This window comes from Semicossyphus pulcher, unplaced genomic scaffold (genome assembly GCF_022749685.1).
Source record: "Semicossyphus pulcher isolate SPU_LCO1_2020_fin unplaced genomic scaffold, fSemPul1.0.p SCAF_9, whole genome shotgun sequence".
NCBI classification, from domain to species: Eukaryota; Metazoa; Chordata; class Actinopteri; order Labriformes; family Labridae; genus Semicossyphus; species Semicossyphus pulcher.
In genome coordinates, this window is record NW_027211770.1 from 25,413,983 (window position 1) to 25,430,339 (window position 16,357).

The window sequence follows — 16,357 nt, forward strand, 5'->3', positions numbered from 1 at the left end:
TGTTTTCAACATTTGTAAACATTACAGTAAAAGAGTAGCACATTTTGGTTAAATAAAATGGAAGACAACCTCTCATCTTTCGTGTATACTTTACTTTGAGGAAGTGCGCTTGCCATTATGAAATGAGGAAGCCAACATGCTAATTGGACAAAGTGTGAAATTGCGGTAAAAGAGTGCTAAAGCATCATGGTACTCCTCCTCAGTAAACATCCAAGGCAGGGTGTGAAACATGCCCTAACTACATTTACAAGATTGTATGTTATATTTATGCTTGTTTCCATGTTCAAACACACCCCAATGATTGTAGTATACATGACAATTAAGCCTGCTTTAGTGTTTCACCTCAGACAAGGCAGCTCTCTATAATGTTGGTTATTATAAAAGAGAGAGCTACATCCTTTTTACATTAAAGGTTATTGCACTTCCTATTAGCAGTTGAGAGAGGTCACGAGTAAAGGTCACAAGCCTGTACACATTAATAATTCAGTGTGATGATTTATGCAGCTGGTGCTCATAAATATCATGCTTGGTCGTAGGTGTTATCTTGGCACCACTGCACATTCAAGGTGTATTTTTCAGATGTATATAAATGTACAGACCACAGGTTAAACACGCGGCTTTTTCAGAAACCATTTATTTAAGTCTAGTTTGCCTGGAGCCCTGAGTTTGTCACATTTGCATTGTGAATGTTTTGCACTACAGGCTACAATGATGACACATCCTCCACCAAATTCTGAGCTGACACGTTAAAGTCATTGTGACATTTCTCATAAATGCTCCATTATAGGAAGTCTTGATTAGGTAAATGAGGAAGTTTAGCTGAAGGCTTCCTTTGAGGTCACTTGTGCAAAATACCCAACCCCAAGTGGTGATGCAAACACCCTAAATGGCTGCTTTTAATATAGTTGTTGACCATTTTTATAATGTTGAAATCTCCTTTGGCTTTATTTTTTATCTTTCACAATATTTGGGTTGAAGGCAGTTTTATGTTAAATATATTATGTACTTAAAAATCCTTTTGTTGATAAAATAATTAGACATTTAATTGATCAAGACCGAATGCATGCTTAAGTTTCCTGAGTATGAGCAGTGCTCACTTTATTTTTCCTTAACAGATACATCATTGTAGAAGCTGTGCATGTTTTGACGAAGTGTGCAAGCCATGTCAATGCATGCGCCACACATTGCAATCTTAATAAATTGTTAGTACCTAAGGTGTAAGACTGTTCAATTCATGTTCATCAGGCAGCCTTCTATGGTCAGTGCAATGTCACCGAAATATCATGACATATTCAGGGTGAACATGTATACCACTGTGTTCATGTAGGGTGTAATTTTATCAAGCAGCTCGTTGGTCATGTGTCTGTTCTAAGCGTGTATGCGTCCCCGTGACCACACCCCGACCACACTGAAAGAAAGTGTGAGCTTCAGCATGTTCCATTGACCGCCGCAGTACTGCAAGCCTTTGCACATCCACAGTTCCAGAATGCCTCATAGAACAACAGACACGGACTGCAGTGCAGCGGCCTCACATCCCAGACCCTCCCCCCCCATCCCCCGACACCATCACCCCTCCCTCCCCTCTCCCCTGACCCCCCAAAAATACTCCCATGTAGTTCAGTGTGAAAGAGTCACGTGGCCTGCGGCCCACCAGCTCAAGTGCATTTGTTCTGTGCTGATTGTTTTAAAGGATTTTGCCTCCATCAACAGAAAAGTGGAGGGGATAACTTTTTGGAATTCAGCCTAGGGCTTCCTCTTTGACGCTCACTCCTGGCTTGCACTCTCTCTCACTCTTTCCCTGAGGAAAGCCTGATACTTAAGAGGGTCGATTTATCCTGAGGAATTCAGGTAAGAAGATGTCAGATCTTTTATCTGCTGGTGACACTTAGAGAAAAGAGTCAGGAGTAAAAATAATAAAGAAGATTGCATAACACGGCACGTTAAGCAGTGTAAGTCTCACAGGGGGGTCAAGAGGGCCTTCACCAAGGGATGGTGACAAGCTTCAGGACTGAGCTCACATCATTTAGATGCAATGTGCCTTTTTAATATACACTTGAATTAGATTTGCTTTCTTGTTCTAAATCTCTCTTGCAGATTCAAGGTTCATCTGCTTCGTCTCAGATGTCCAGATAAATGTATGGAGTTCAAAGCCTCCACCCGAGTGTGTGCGGGATGCATGTTGTCCCTGATAGATTACAGCAGAATTGCGGGACAGATCGGAACAGATATTTTAGATGTTCCTGCTGTGAAATGCAAATGTTTCTGGCCAGTTTATATCAATATGATGTTGTCATACTTGAGAACAGCATGTTATGGCTTATTGCAGGCTAAACCTTATTGCCGGTTGAGCATGGTATTACAGGTTTATCTTCAATGCACCAAAAACAGATCACATTTGATGTTAGAATCATTGTTTCTAACAGCAGTTTGAGTTGTTTGTGAGGTTATTGTGCTGTTTAAAGGCTTTGTTCTGATATGAGACTCGGACATTTACATATGACCTGTGTGTTTAACCAAAGCAGTGAGTATAAAAAACATGTTCAGACAGAGAGAGGGAGAGCTTGTTGCTATTAGCTGATCATATTGTGGTTGGTCTGATTGCTCTGTGAAGGCCAGCAGCTCCCAGGTGTGCTTTATTTTTTAAGCTAACTGGAAAGCCCAGATAACTTCATATGCACATTTGCATCCAAACATTCAGTAGCTGTAACATCCTTGTAATGTAATTTCAGACAGCGTCTCTCTTAGAAGAGGAACTACAAATGTTTCTGACTTGTTGCCCAGTAACAAAAAAGGGACCCACCTTTATCTTTGAGGAAGTATGGGCTTATTTCACAGCGGACTTTTTTACATCCAACACGAGGAAAAGCACAGGCGTTACAAATAACTTTAACAATGGTTCTGTTCTGTTCAGGTGTCTGAGAAAGCCACAACAGGCAGTCAGCATGCACACAACCAGGACCATGAAAGTGAAGCAGCTAAATAGAATACAGCCATCATTAATGCAACTATAAATACCTGCGCTTTTCCTACTGTTGGATGTAAAAATGTCTGCTGTGAAAAGGCCTATAGAGGTTTAAAGTTGCCTCAAAGTAATTGTTAGAAAAGTGGTCATGTTGGTTTAACCCTACAGTCCTGCTGGGTAAATCTAAGGAGAACTGTCTCTTCATCAGATACTTAAGTCAAGGTGCCCTTAGTGTATCTCAAAGATAACCCTTCATTTTGTAGCAGTGTCTTTTCCTCCATGAGCATCTTGTCCTTCAGGCCGCTCTGATCTCCTTCAACCATTGAACGATGCATAAACATTCAAACTAAAGCTACAAACCTGCCTCAGGAAATAACTGCTTCATTACAGGTTCACTTGCACCACTGACTCCTTTTTTCTTTTCTTTTGCACAGTGCATAAAGCCTTAACAACTGTCATAGTGTCACTCATGATGTACAGCTTCATGGGAGGGGGCCTATTTTGTGCCATCGTGGGGAACATCCTGCTGGTGGTCTCCACAGCCACAGACTACTGGATGCAGTACCGTCTGTCTGGCAGCTTTGCCCACCAGGGCCTGTGGAGGTACTGCATGTCGGGCAAGTGCTACATGCAGACTGACAGCATTGGTAAGTGGGAAAATGTCTTCTTTGACCCTTAAAAATGTCCCTTGAGTCTCCCTGAGACACTGCAACTCTCCCTAGTCCACACTATTGAGCACAATGAAAAGACTCCAATAGGGACTTTCATAGTATGAGAAATGCAAACAGGCAGAATAAAACGACAGCAACAGCGGTGGAAAATATATATTCACACCTTTCATTAAAGAGTCTCCTGCCAGTCAAGTGTCTGAATTTAGTTACAACGGTCCATTGACCCAAATGCTAATGTTAGCATGTTAACATGCTCACAATGACAATGCTAACATGTAGTTTAGCATGCGAGCATGCCTAAATCTGCTAATTAGCATAGAACACAAAGTAGAGCTGAAGCTAATGGGAATGTTTTTAATACTTCTTGTGTCAGATTTGAATTGTTCCAATACTTTGATTTTAAGATACAATCTCGAATATTTTAATTTCGTTCTCTTTGGCGGCACTTAATGGCGATAATTGTTAATTGTGAGAGTACACTTCCTACATATCCAGACGTCCACGGTTGGCTCCGGTTGTAACTCTTGATTTTCCTCTCTGACAGTCGCTTTCTTTTTCAGACTGTTTGCTTCATCTGAGCGTCGAGTTTGTTTGTTTTTCTTTGGATCTTCACTTATTTTTGAAGTTGTATCTGTAGTCATCGATCTTTTCCTTTGTTTGTTCAGCCATAGTAGATTACTGTTTACTCGCAACACTTGCAGAGAGCGGAAAAGCAGCCGCTTAGCTCCGCCTACCCTCTCTGGCAGACCAACCACTGGTGGGTGATGGTAAACGCGTCACTAACTGGGCGCTGCTTGTGATTTTTTCCGTGAAAGTCGCACCAGACACCCAGTCTGTAATACTGCAAATGCAAAGGCTTTCATCAGTGGGCCATAGGCTCAATCACCATTGTGTTACCTCATGCAGCAACAGATAGTGACTTAACAGACATTTATTTAAATGAAAATCTTCAAGATTATTACTTTAAGAACAGATGATAGTGCTAGCTGCAGCTACATCGAAAGGGGATCAACAAACTTCTTGTGATTCATCCAAGTGGGGACGCGAGTGTTTGAACCAAAGGTAGTGCCAATCCATCCTATAGTTATTAAGAGGTTTCACTGAAAAACAAAAGTGTTAGCCACATTGTGACACCAGACGAATAGTCAGAAGATCACTGAGGTCATCGGGATATGTAATTCAGGAATCATGAAATGATTGCAGACAGGCATGGACCAAAGCGGTGGATTTACCAACTCTACAATGCAAACCGTAGATCTCCAAAAGTTTGGCTTCAAATGAAAATACAGCTTTATTATCTCTAAGAGTTTAAAATGATCATTGGGATTTGTTTTCCTCAAACTGACTCCATTATTAGAATAATTGTAATGAAATTCAGCTTATAAAGACTCACAGAAAACACTAAATATAACGCTGAATTAAAAACAGCATCTTGCCTTGGTGGCAATTACCCTTCCTACTCAATGCAGTGTGTGCTAACTGCTGATGCTGACAGATAAAACTAAGCTGAACATAGCAGTCAAATCACACAACAAATGAACCAGGACCTCAAGTCGTTTATTATGTAACGCATTTGAATAAATACTCCTCATGAAACTAGACCAGTTCATCATTGTTTTGTGCCAATATCATTTAAAATATCTACTTTGTGTTAGGATTGTCTGCCGTCAAACAGCATGACAGCAGTAACTGTTGCTGCTGTGTGAGTCCAGTGGACAAAATGTCAGCCTGTGTTTAAGGTGTCAGAGGAAATATTTCTTTTGCCATGAAATTTTTGCAAGTCAAGCATTTTCTATTTATCTTCTTACGTATTTCTTTATAGTGTGTCCTCTCCCTTGTTTTACTCGTCCGCAGCCTACTGGAACGCCACTCGCGCCTTCATGATCCTCTCTGCCATGTCATGCTTTGCTGGCATCATCGCAGGAATCCTCTCCTTCGCCCACTTCTCGGCCTTCGAGAGGTTCAATCGCTCTTTTGCTGCTGGGATCATGTTCTTTGTTTCAAGTAAGTCATTGATACTGAATACATATGTCATGCTGGAAACACATTTTGTTTTCTCCATCTCATTTGCCAGAACCACAAAGGAACATTTGCATAACATGTAAATCTATATGTTGTACTCTATCCACAATGCCAGCTCTCTTTGTTCTGCTTGCAATGGCCATTTACACTGGAGTGACTGTAAACTTCCTGGGCAAGCGCTTCGGTGACTGGCGCTTCTCTTGGTCCTACATACTAGGCTGGGTGGCTCTGCTCATGACCTTCTTTGCAGGTTCGTTCAAATAAAGGAGTGCAGTGGCGTTCAGAGTTATCACTCTTTCTATATGATGACAAATGAATCCAGTTTGAGTTCTTATATGAACATAAGACAGTTGTCGCCATGACAGCAAGATATGACAAAAGCTCTCTCTACAGTGATTTCACACAAACACTTTTATTCACAGTATTTAAGTTGCTGCTCTTTGTTACAAGTTAGCACAGACTCATCAGCTTCACACTCATTTACATTTACTATGTTTTAAAACTCACCCATCAGTGAGAATTATACATCAGCAACTAAAAGAATATCCATATAACGATATATATGTTGCAATCATCAACCTCATTTTCAGTTGGTAATGTGCCATTATGTTTTGCAGGTATATTCTACATGTGTGCCTACAGAATGCATGAGTGCAGAAGAGTGGCGGGCCCTCGTTAAAGTTAACAAGAAATAATGTGTTAAGGCTGCAAAGGATATCAATTCCCCTGGAAAATATTGAATTTCATGTAAAATAATAAAATTTGGAAATTTGCATATGCACTGAACATGAGTCATGTTTTTTTTATGTTATAGTTATTTGTAATTGTTTGGGATGAAAAGCAGCTCAGACGCTGTTTTATATAAGTATAAGAAGTGTTGAAGCAATCTATACAGCATTACACATTCTAATAGAATTGTCATAATATTGAGAACAATAGTAACATTGAAGCTGGATATGTACATATTGTATTAAAAGCCTATTTAACTCTCAGCTTGAGCTTGTGGCTGGTCTGTGTTCTTTTGACACATGCTTCCTGAAAATGGACTTTTCACTAGTGCAGTGAAATGCTGAGGAGGAAAAGTAGAAGATGATGGGATCAATGCAGGTGTTGAAGGTGCTAAGCAGCAAGGTGTAGTACCTCCATTTTGGGCTCTTACCCTGGAAGTAACCCAGTACATGGGAGACGTTGTAGGGCATCACGCAAATGAGAAACACAGCTAGAGTCCCCAGCGCCATGCCGATGGCCTTCTGCTTCTGCATCGGGGATATCCTGGGGCGGCTGTACAGGATGAAGATGCAGCGCAGGTAGCAGTAAACACAAATTAGAAGAGGTATCAGGAAGAGCACAATGAAGAATTCCAAACGCACCGGAAGGAGGACCTTCAACTGCTTTTCTGAGAAGTTTTCATAACACATGCCATTTTCGTTGGACAGGTCTGGGTGGTGCTGAACGATGATAGTAATGCTGCAGTGTGCCACTGAGACGAGCCAAATAACAGCGCAGGTAACTATCGCATACACAGGTTTGTGCAGCTGAAGATAGACTACAGGGAAAGCTACTGCAATGTAACGAACCACACTGACGGACATCAGCAGCAAGGAGCTGGTGTAGATCGTGGAGAAGAAGGTTAAGGCAGTGATGGTGCACATGAAGTTGGGCAAAGTCCATTTCATGTCTGACGCCGCTTCATGCATCTTGAGAGGAAGGATGAACAAAAAGAGCAGGTCGGAGATGGTCAGATTGAGGAGCAGGATGTCTGTGGGAAGTGGCTTGGAGCGGATCTTAACACAGAAGGCATAGAACGCCAGGAGGTTGGCCGGCAGGCCGATCAGGAAGGAAATGATGTAAACGGAGAGAATGACCTCACTCTTCACCACTGGCTCCATTATGATGCTAAAACAAAGGAAGAAAACAAACAGAGACAGGTGGTTAAAAATAACAAAATATTCTCTATTATTATCATACCATTACATATAGTGACACAGGTAAATCTGTGAAGTCTGTAAGTAGTAGACCGTCCATCCATCCATCCATCCATCCATCCATCCATTATCTATACCACTTATCCTGTTCAGGGTTGCGGGGGGGCTGGAGTCAATCCCAGCTGTCATACGCCAGCTGTCATGTACACCTTGGACTCATCGCCAGTCAATCACAGGGCTGACACAGAGACAGACAACCTTTTTACGGCTCACATTCACATCTACGGGCAATTTAGAGTCACCAATTAACCTAACGAGCATGTCTTTGGACTCTGGGAGGAAGCCGGAGTCCCCAAAGGGAACCCATGCATGCACAGGGAGAACATGCAAACTCCAAACAGAAAGGCCCACTATGTCCGAACGGGGTTAGAACTAGGAACCTTCTAGCTGTGAAGCAACAGTGCTAACCACTGTACCACCATGCAGCCAGTAGTGGACCAAACAAGAAAAATTTAGCTTGTATGTATACCTCATGGGCAAACATTATAAGGGTATATGACACAATTTCGAACAAAAGTGTTAAAGCCTGGAAATAAGGCTTGAAATGGTCAAGTCATTCCCAAATTCTATGAGTTCTAATCTTAGAGCTGACACCCAAAGCATCAGTTAGTCTATCACAACCAAGTTAATTATTTTGATGCAGTATACATTTATTTGTCAGTGTCTGGTCAAACAGTTTTGTCTTTAGGCTTTTGCTCAGACAACATGTAGATATAGTTAATATCTTAGTTGTGCGTGCAGCCTCCTCTTTTTTCTATGAGGATGATAAAGGTAATGATGAATATAGCTCCCATCGCGGTGTAATATCAAAACAAAATGAGCTATAATCAGCTCTCAAGCTCCAATTCCAAACACCAGATGATGAAATGTATTCATAAAAATGATCTGCAATGTCAGGATTGATAAGTTATTCATATCTACTTACCTAGATTTGGATGTTTCCAAAAAGAGTTAAAGAGGTTAAAAAGAAAACTAAAGCTCAGTGTTGTCTGCCTCGCTGTGCCTTTCCCCAAAGACAACCAGTTTATAACTTATGAGGTCAAAGATGACCTGATATAAAATGTAATAAGCCGGAAACAGCAAGTCATGTTCTAGCTCTGTGAAACACCCTGCTCTATCTATCCTATACTGTCAGCAAACAAAACCAGGTTGGTTAATGATACATAAAATGCAAAACTGCAGCTCATGTTGACTTTTATATTGTGTTAAGAAAGGACGTCCTCCCACTAGATCTCTGCAGGAAGACATTCTAAACATGATAAACAGGTTTGGATTTCATCAAGCCACCTACACAACAAGCTGTCATCATTTCAGATTAATGATTTTTCCACATAGATATTCATTTAGGACTTCCTTTTCCAAGTTCAAATCTAGAGTGGTTTCATTACGAGAAAGTTATTGAGAACGGTGATTTCAGTGTTTTCAGCCACAGAACCAAATAGCACATATACAGTAGCCTTTAATCGAGAGTAGATCTTGTTTCTGTTGCCTAACAACCACTTTTTGTTTTGCAGTCAATTTAATTCTTTTGTAAAGAGCTTACCTTGCAAGAGCAGTAACAGATGCTATCTGATTAGCCATTCAGATAGTCCTCCATGTTGCATTCCACAGCCTGCAGAAAGTCAAAATATTATCATTTCTCAGTTGTGGTGTGATAAAGAAAAGAACTGATGTGTGACTTAAAAAAAGACGCCCACTGTGTATGACAAAACTTTTCATGGCCCTAGGCATTACAATTTTGATTCTATATATTTATTTGAAATATTCATGACACATGTGCTTTTATGCTTGATGGTTTGTTCCATATATAATTTGTTTTTTGATCAGCTACATTCATATCACCTTTTCCGGTAGCTCAATTTCGCCATCTCTTTGGGGGGCTGTTGTATTGTTCTGGTGCTGCTGTGCTCTGGATTGTCGCATTTGTTCCACAAAATCATTGTCATAAACACAGGACAGTCTGTCCTCCTCGGGGTCACTCTCTGTTCTGCATGGGCTTGATTGTGCGTCCTCAACGTGTGCTCTAGTAGAGAGAGAAGAAGAAGTGGGAAATCCAATTTAGATCCATTTAGATGCTTTAAATATGTCCTTAACTCAAGCTAATGGAAACTTTCACACATCAATACAAGGTTTGCTTGAGAAATAGAAACTAAATTGGCATGGTGTCATTTGGCTCAATATCATACCAATACATAAAGTTGAACATGTTGATATCAACAATTAAATAGTTTTCCTTACCTTTGATGACTGTCGTACCTTTGTTCCACTTGGACATACTCTGACAAACTTGATCGTCTTAAAAAAAAGCATTCATGTGATTTGAATCCAGTGCATTAAAATTTATATTTGTCCAGTTAAACACCAAATTAAATTTTCATACCTTAAAAGGATTGTAGTGTTGCACACAGAGCCTGGTAGCAGTCTGTAGGTGATATAATCACGATAACAATATCAATCACAGCAGCGTAGTCATTATGCATGACAAGGACTGAACTCTACCAACCTGCATTCAGAATATTTTCTGTAAATTAACTGTGCACATCCAAACAACAAAGCAATTCCAGGGATCGTTAAAGCTACCAACCACATGGACAAGGAAGCTGTGAAAGGAAAACAGCTTAATTAATAACTATGACACACACACACACACACAAAAATAAATGCTGCTCTGCTTTCGGAAATAGTTTGGGAAAAACCACCATCAAAAGTGTACAGAAGGCCTAACTCACCTGTTTTTGACAAGTTGTGAACAGAAAGCTGTTTGGTGTCGCTGCCGAGATCGTTTGTGGCCGTGCAAGTAATATTAGTGTGGCTTTGAGCTGGGCCACTTATTTCCCCAAAGATAACATGTTTCTTATTTGTGAAAACAAAGCTGAAGGAGGACGAGAGAGTGTCATTTCCATCAATGGTCCAGTGTATAGAGGCATTAGGGAACACCTCAACCTGGCAGACACACTTCACAACTTCCCCTAACAGGTGGCAGGAGGACTCGGATAGGATTACTGGGGCATCTGGTTGGAAGAAAAAATGCAGTACCTATTGAGTACCAAGTATTCAAACCACCCCGTTAGCTTGCATTTACTGTATGTGTTTCAAAAGTCAAAGATAAATTGTCACGAAGCAACAAACATGACATTCCTGGACAGAGTTTTGTGGCAGCAGGTGAGCCAAAAATGTTTACAATTCTTGCATGATATACTTTAACTAGTTTTGAGCAGACATCACATTGTGTTTCTAATTTGGATTAAATATAAACTTTAATAAAGTTATATTTTATGATCTAATTTCGGCACCATTACCCATTTTGGTTGTCTAAGCTTCCTCATCACATTACAGTTTCAAAGGGAAAAGTATGACTGATGAGGCCTATGAGAAATGACACCCAACACCCCAACCTAAAATAAATCAAGGAACAAACCGTTAAAATATGAACACAAATATATATTTTTGCATAAGGAACTAACCTACTGTAGGAGGTACTAAGTCCATGGTGATTATGAATTACCACGCCGCCCGTCTAAACTGCGTTAGACAAGCTAGAAGAGTTTTCTAATCGCTACTTGTAACCTGAAGTATTAACCCGTAGTCGGTAGGCCAGGTTTATAGCATAAACAGAGCGTAGACTAGGGGAACAAGTGAGGGAAAACCACCAGACAGCCGTTAGGTCTTCAGAAGCGATCACATGCAACGGCCACCGCACGGAACGTTGGCCCTCTGACCAGAAATGTCAATCCTTCGCCATTTTTACAAACCGACGGTAATCCATGCGGTAATCCCGCTGCTCTACCCCGGGCTCCAGATTTTTTTTTTGGAAGGAGGTTCACCAAACGAAATAATTTTATAAAAGCAAAAAAGGATCATTTGTGAGGCTATGGTTTAAGAACCAAGACTGGATACAGTTTTTCTAGCTAGCACTTAATTAGCTAGCTAGCTAGCTAGATAGTGTCGCACGTCTCCGAAGCAACTATCAGCCTTCGGCAGACACGCACAGGTGCACTAACGAGCTGAGGGATATTTTTGTTTCCCAGGGACGAGTTAACACCGAAACACCCCGAGTTATTAAATGGTAAGTAAGGCTTATTTTTTTTTAACCATTTACAGTATTGTTTTGCATCATTGTTGTGTCTAAAGGCTGTCGTATGTTCTACAACATTAGAAATGTCTGTGTTGAGGATGGGTACTCATAGGCATCGGTGTCTCCTACTGTCCGCTGTGTTGGCGCTTGATTTTCTCTAATGTAAGTTATAGAGTTCTGTTTGCTCTTGTTTAGTGTCAATGTTGTTTATTTTTGGTGTTTGTGCTAAAGAATATCGCCACCATGTCCTGTTTTTGACAAGTTGTTAGCAGAAAGCTGTTTGGTGTCACTGCCAAGATTGTTTGTGGCCGTGCAAGTAATATTAGCATGGCTTTGAGCTGGGCCACTTATTTCCCCAAAGATTACATGTTTCTTAATTGTGAAAACAAAGCTGTCATTTCCGTCAATGGTCCAGTGTATAGAGGCATTAGGGAACGCCTCAACCTGGCAGATATACTTCACAACTTCGCCTAACGGGTGGCAGGAGGACTCCGGTAGGATTACTGGGGCATCTGGTTGGAAGAAAAAATGCTTTTCAACAAATATTCAAACCAACCTGTTAACTTGTATTTACTGTATGCGTTTCAAAAGACCAAAATAAATTGTCATGAAGCTACAAACAGTTACAAAGTTTACATTTCTTGCATGATATATAGTTGTGAGCATACATCACATTGTGTTTCCAATTTGGAGTAAATACTGACTTTAAAGTTGTAATCTCGAAGATTTTAGTTGCTTTCTCTTTGGCGATAAACGGTAGTTTTTTAGGCCACCTTAATGGTTTAAAAGTTGGATTTAAAAGTATATTCCTAACCTCTTGAAACAGTGGTTAACTTAAGCCAATTAACAGTAATTTAAGCAGCACAGGAGCTTTTAATTGAATCATTCCTCAGCAGATGAATCCTTTTGCAGACAACTGGGCAACTTTAACGGCTAAGAACAATTGTTTGTTAAAGTTGAAAGATTTAAAACAACTACTTAATTGCCCTAGTGTAGAGATTATTTGCTGAGTTACTATTTCCGAGTTATTTGTTTCAGTTTAAACAAGCACTTGTCTTGTTAGGTGTTATTAAAGTAATTAGACAAATCCTTTCTCAGTTATAAATAAAACTTTCTTGGCATTTTCTAATAAGTAAGCTCTAATAAGTATTTTAACTGTAGTAACCCCTTAACTTATAGTGGCCCCCATTTGTTTACTCGGTTTCATATATTGTCTGTCAGCTTGCTTAATGCTGTACGGGAGCTGTATGTTTTTAATTTTATTTGGAAGCTTTTTATTATTCAAAACACGGACCCAATAATTTATATCTATTAAAGGAAACTGTTCTTAATAATTTTTTGCATCAGTTCTTACATATTTCCAGTTTATAGGCTTGAACAATGTTTGGCTGCAGAGCACAACATTGTAAAACCTAACCCAGTGGCCAGTAGAGCAATTCTATGGCTTGAACGTTGAGCTCATTATTCACCAGAAAACTACCAGTAGTGTCATATAAGTAAATTCTGGTATTATAGAGGCAATAGAATTTAAGATTTTTTTTTACGCTTAACATCCAGATCCAACCAGTTGGACTGCCCTGCTCCGATGTCATTGTGCGCGATGCAGGAGAAAGAAGTTTTTGTCGTAACATTGTCAAAGGTCCGTTTGCTTTGAGTTGTATTAATTGTGGTGATGTCCTGGCCCAGCTGTCTTTGAAGCCATGAGTACGTGTGTGGTTGTGGATTACAGTTAGCAGCACACTCCACGATGACGCTGTCCCCATTTATTACAGACTCCATTTCCAGTATCAGGCTCACATTCACAGGCTTATCTGTGGATATAGAAAATTATAACATATATTTAGTAAGACAGTCCTCCAGTAACATACCTGGGAAGTATATAAACTTCTGCCTTTTACTGTAATTGAACAGGCAAATGTTATCCCTTACATAAAATGTTGAGTGTTATTTCTTGACTGTCTGTGGTTAAGTCATGGAACAGCGCAGAACAACTGATTTTGCTGTTTTGCATTTCATATGTTGCGATCCCATGCAGTGTCTCTGTGTACATCCATTGCTTGAATACTTTCTCATTGATAGCCTTTAAAGAGGAGTTTTCCAGAATTTGACTTCCGGTCCAACGAATAGATGGAGGTGAAGAAGGGCAGGAGTGGCTAATGCTGCAGTTAGCCTGGAATGTTTCACCTTCCACCATTTGCTTCAGAATGGACAACTTGGGAGCTTTTCTCTCTGGAAGTGAAACCAAAGTGAAAATAGAAAAAGATAATAAATACAGAAATGGCTTAAGGTAATATGATACGTGAGTAGGACTGGGACAGTAACTGTACTGCGGTTATGTGACGGCAAAGGCAGGGTGGACCAAGTGACCGTCATCACTGCTTTTTTAGCTCATAGACGCTGTGATGTTGCTAGGTATGCGTCCAGCGTCTCTGCCGCATTAAAATCTAAAGGGAGGCAGCAAACTTAATACCTATACTTCCCAGGGCCGCACCTCATCTTTCCATACAGAACGATACATTGTGACCAACAAAGTCATTTTAAAAATCACAGTAATCAGCAAAGGATAACTTGCTGTCAGAGCACCGATGTTTTAACCTTCTGTGCATCTAATCGGTGCAGAGGAGCACATGTGCTACATGTCACGTGCTAGTTTAGCCGCTACAATAACAACTAGCCGTCACCACGGATGTCATTTCAACAAATACGGATGTAGTGACATTGATTACAATTTGGGGTAGGTGCAAATGTGAAGTGCTGATGATTTTAGCTTTCAGGTGTTGTCAAAAACATCAGGGAGGTTATGTTTGAGTATAGTTGAACAATAATAGCAATAGTGTTTGACATTAATGATGGCCACAACTAGTCACTCTGTGGCCATCAAATAATATATATTCCGTCAAAGCCACCAATTGTTTTTTCCCCATATTGCGAGGTAACCCACCCATCAAAATCCACAAACATCCTCATCCCCTTGCGCATTCGTTAGCTGAGGCAAATCCTCAGTTTCCTGAACTGCGGCAGCGAAAGAGCTTTCTAAGTGGAGGAAGACTGATCAGGAACAGTAGAAACTGTTGACACCTGTGGACAGCTCTTTAACAATTGCGATGTACCCTGTGCAATATTCACATCGCAGGACATGTGATATTAAAATATATTTACATAAATAAGAAGTTCACAAATACTTACCAACAGAGATGGTAACCGTTTGATCATAGAATTTCTGACTTGCTCTGGAGTCCGGGTTAATCCAAACATAAACTTGAAGGTTGTTGTCCGCCATCCTCACATTTTTAATAATCAGGGTACAATTACCGGCTGTAGAATTACCCGGTACTGAGGTGCGTCCTCTGAACTGCTTTTCTACAATATTATGGAATCTGTCATACACCACAGGATAATTCATCTTTTGGTACTGGTACCAGGTGACGCGAAGATGAGGTTGTGTCCAACATGGCACCGCTACACAGCTCCCCTCCACTGCAGTTACTGATTCAGGTACATTGATGCTCCAGCTCCTCACCTGCTGGAGGATAGAGAAGCCTTTGTTTGGGGAGAGAAAGAGGACGGAAGGGTGAGAAGTTAGAATAGAGGACAACAACTGTTGATCAGTTAAGATATTTGTGACAGGCAACAGGAAAAACAACGACTTTTAAGGAACCAAGTTAACAAAAGAAATTCTCTAACATACCATTATGTGTGCTAAAGATACAGGATTGGCAGGTTTCTTTATGAATATTATATAATAGTAATGCTGATTGGCTAAACTACAAATACTGCTAAAAAAATGTGTGTGTAGTAAATCTTACAATATTGGAAAAGCTACAAGGTTCAAATCTTAATGTTAAGATTATGATATAATGTTAATTCTTTTGTTTATGTGGGATTCATGCAGGTTTGAAGCCGTTCCCATTCTTGCTTGGTTCTGTTTGAGTGTGGTATATCCTTTTCAAAAAACACTTACCGGTTCATATTATTGCCTTATCTTTTTTAGATTAAAGTTTTACCCAGTAACAAAACCACACACAAAACGGAAAAAGCTCAGTATTACCTGTTAAGAGGAGTCTAATCAGATAAGCAGATCCCATGATGAAAGTTCAGTGAGTCACCTTCTGACCTTTTTGAATTCCTGAAACACAGCCGTCACGTCAATTTGAGCTAATGTTTTTCTATTGCATCATTTTAACATTTAATCGTTACATGAAACAAGGTTGACATTTACCAGGTGTCTAACAGTGAGTCATATATCTGAGCCACTATAAGTTTTAGATTTTTAAATGCCTCAAGCGCCTACAGCTCCAGGTTTTTTCAAAGCACAGAAACATTGTATATACACTGTGTACAGACTAATGTTACTGATACTGTTCAAAATAGTTTTCAGAATTTGAAAATGGTCTATGGAATCATTGTCTTTGAGAGAAACAGACATGAGGGCTTACCTTGCCGGATGAGCTGCTGACTGAATGTGTCTGTGATGGCCCACTGATCTGCTACAGTGCTCAAGTAACCACTTTACCACTACCTAATCCCCTCTACACCCTATTTGTTCTATTCATACAGGAAACTTGCTGAGCTCATTTAAAGCAGTCAGCCTGAACGATGAGAAAGTCTAAGAGACACTCTCATGCCTATTTTTAAAATCAGG

General features: G+C 40.2%; 3 protein-coding genes across 3 annotated transcripts; 1 reads left to right on the plus strand and 2 right to left on the minus strand.

Moving 5' to 3' along the window:
* The first annotated feature begins 1,802 nt into the window (after nt 1–1,802).
* On the plus strand, nt 1,803–6,334 carry lim2.5 (lens intrinsic membrane protein 2.5). The gene is made up of 5 exons (XM_069656131.1): nt 1,803–1,848; nt 3,397–3,609; nt 5,488–5,637; nt 5,771–5,905; nt 6,273–6,334. The coding sequence occupies exons 2-5, from the start codon at nt 3,432–3,434 to the stop codon at nt 6,332–6,334; spliced, it is 525 nt and encodes a 174-aa protein (XP_069512232.1). The 5' UTR covers nt 1,803–1,848; nt 3,397–3,431.
* LOC138584018 (free fatty acid receptor 2) lies at nt 6,334–8,653 on the minus strand. Its single transcript, XM_069656129.1, has 2 exons — nt 8,566–8,653; nt 6,334–7,551 (listed from the first exon to the last, which is right to left on the minus strand). Exon 2 carries the CDS (start codon nt 7,542–7,544, stop codon nt 6,645–6,647), a length of 900 nt encoding a protein of 299 aa, XP_069512230.1. The 5' UTR covers nt 7,545–7,551; nt 8,566–8,653; the 3' UTR covers nt 6,334–6,644.
* Nucleotides 8,654–9,213: 560 nt separating this feature from the next.
* Nucleotides 9,214–15,800, minus strand: LOC138584209 (myelin-associated glycoprotein-like). The gene is made up of 10 exons (XM_069656385.1): nt 15,764–15,800; nt 14,902–15,255; nt 13,645–13,944; nt 13,260–13,526; nt 10,370–10,651; nt 10,144–10,240; nt 10,021–10,062; nt 9,879–9,935; nt 9,483–9,663; nt 9,214–9,252 (listed from the first exon to the last, which is right to left on the minus strand). The coding sequence occupies exons 1-10, from the start codon at nt 15,798–15,800 to the stop codon at nt 9,214–9,216; spliced, it is 1,656 nt and encodes a 551-aa protein (XP_069512486.1).
* Nucleotides 15,801–16,357: the final 557 nt, after the last annotated feature.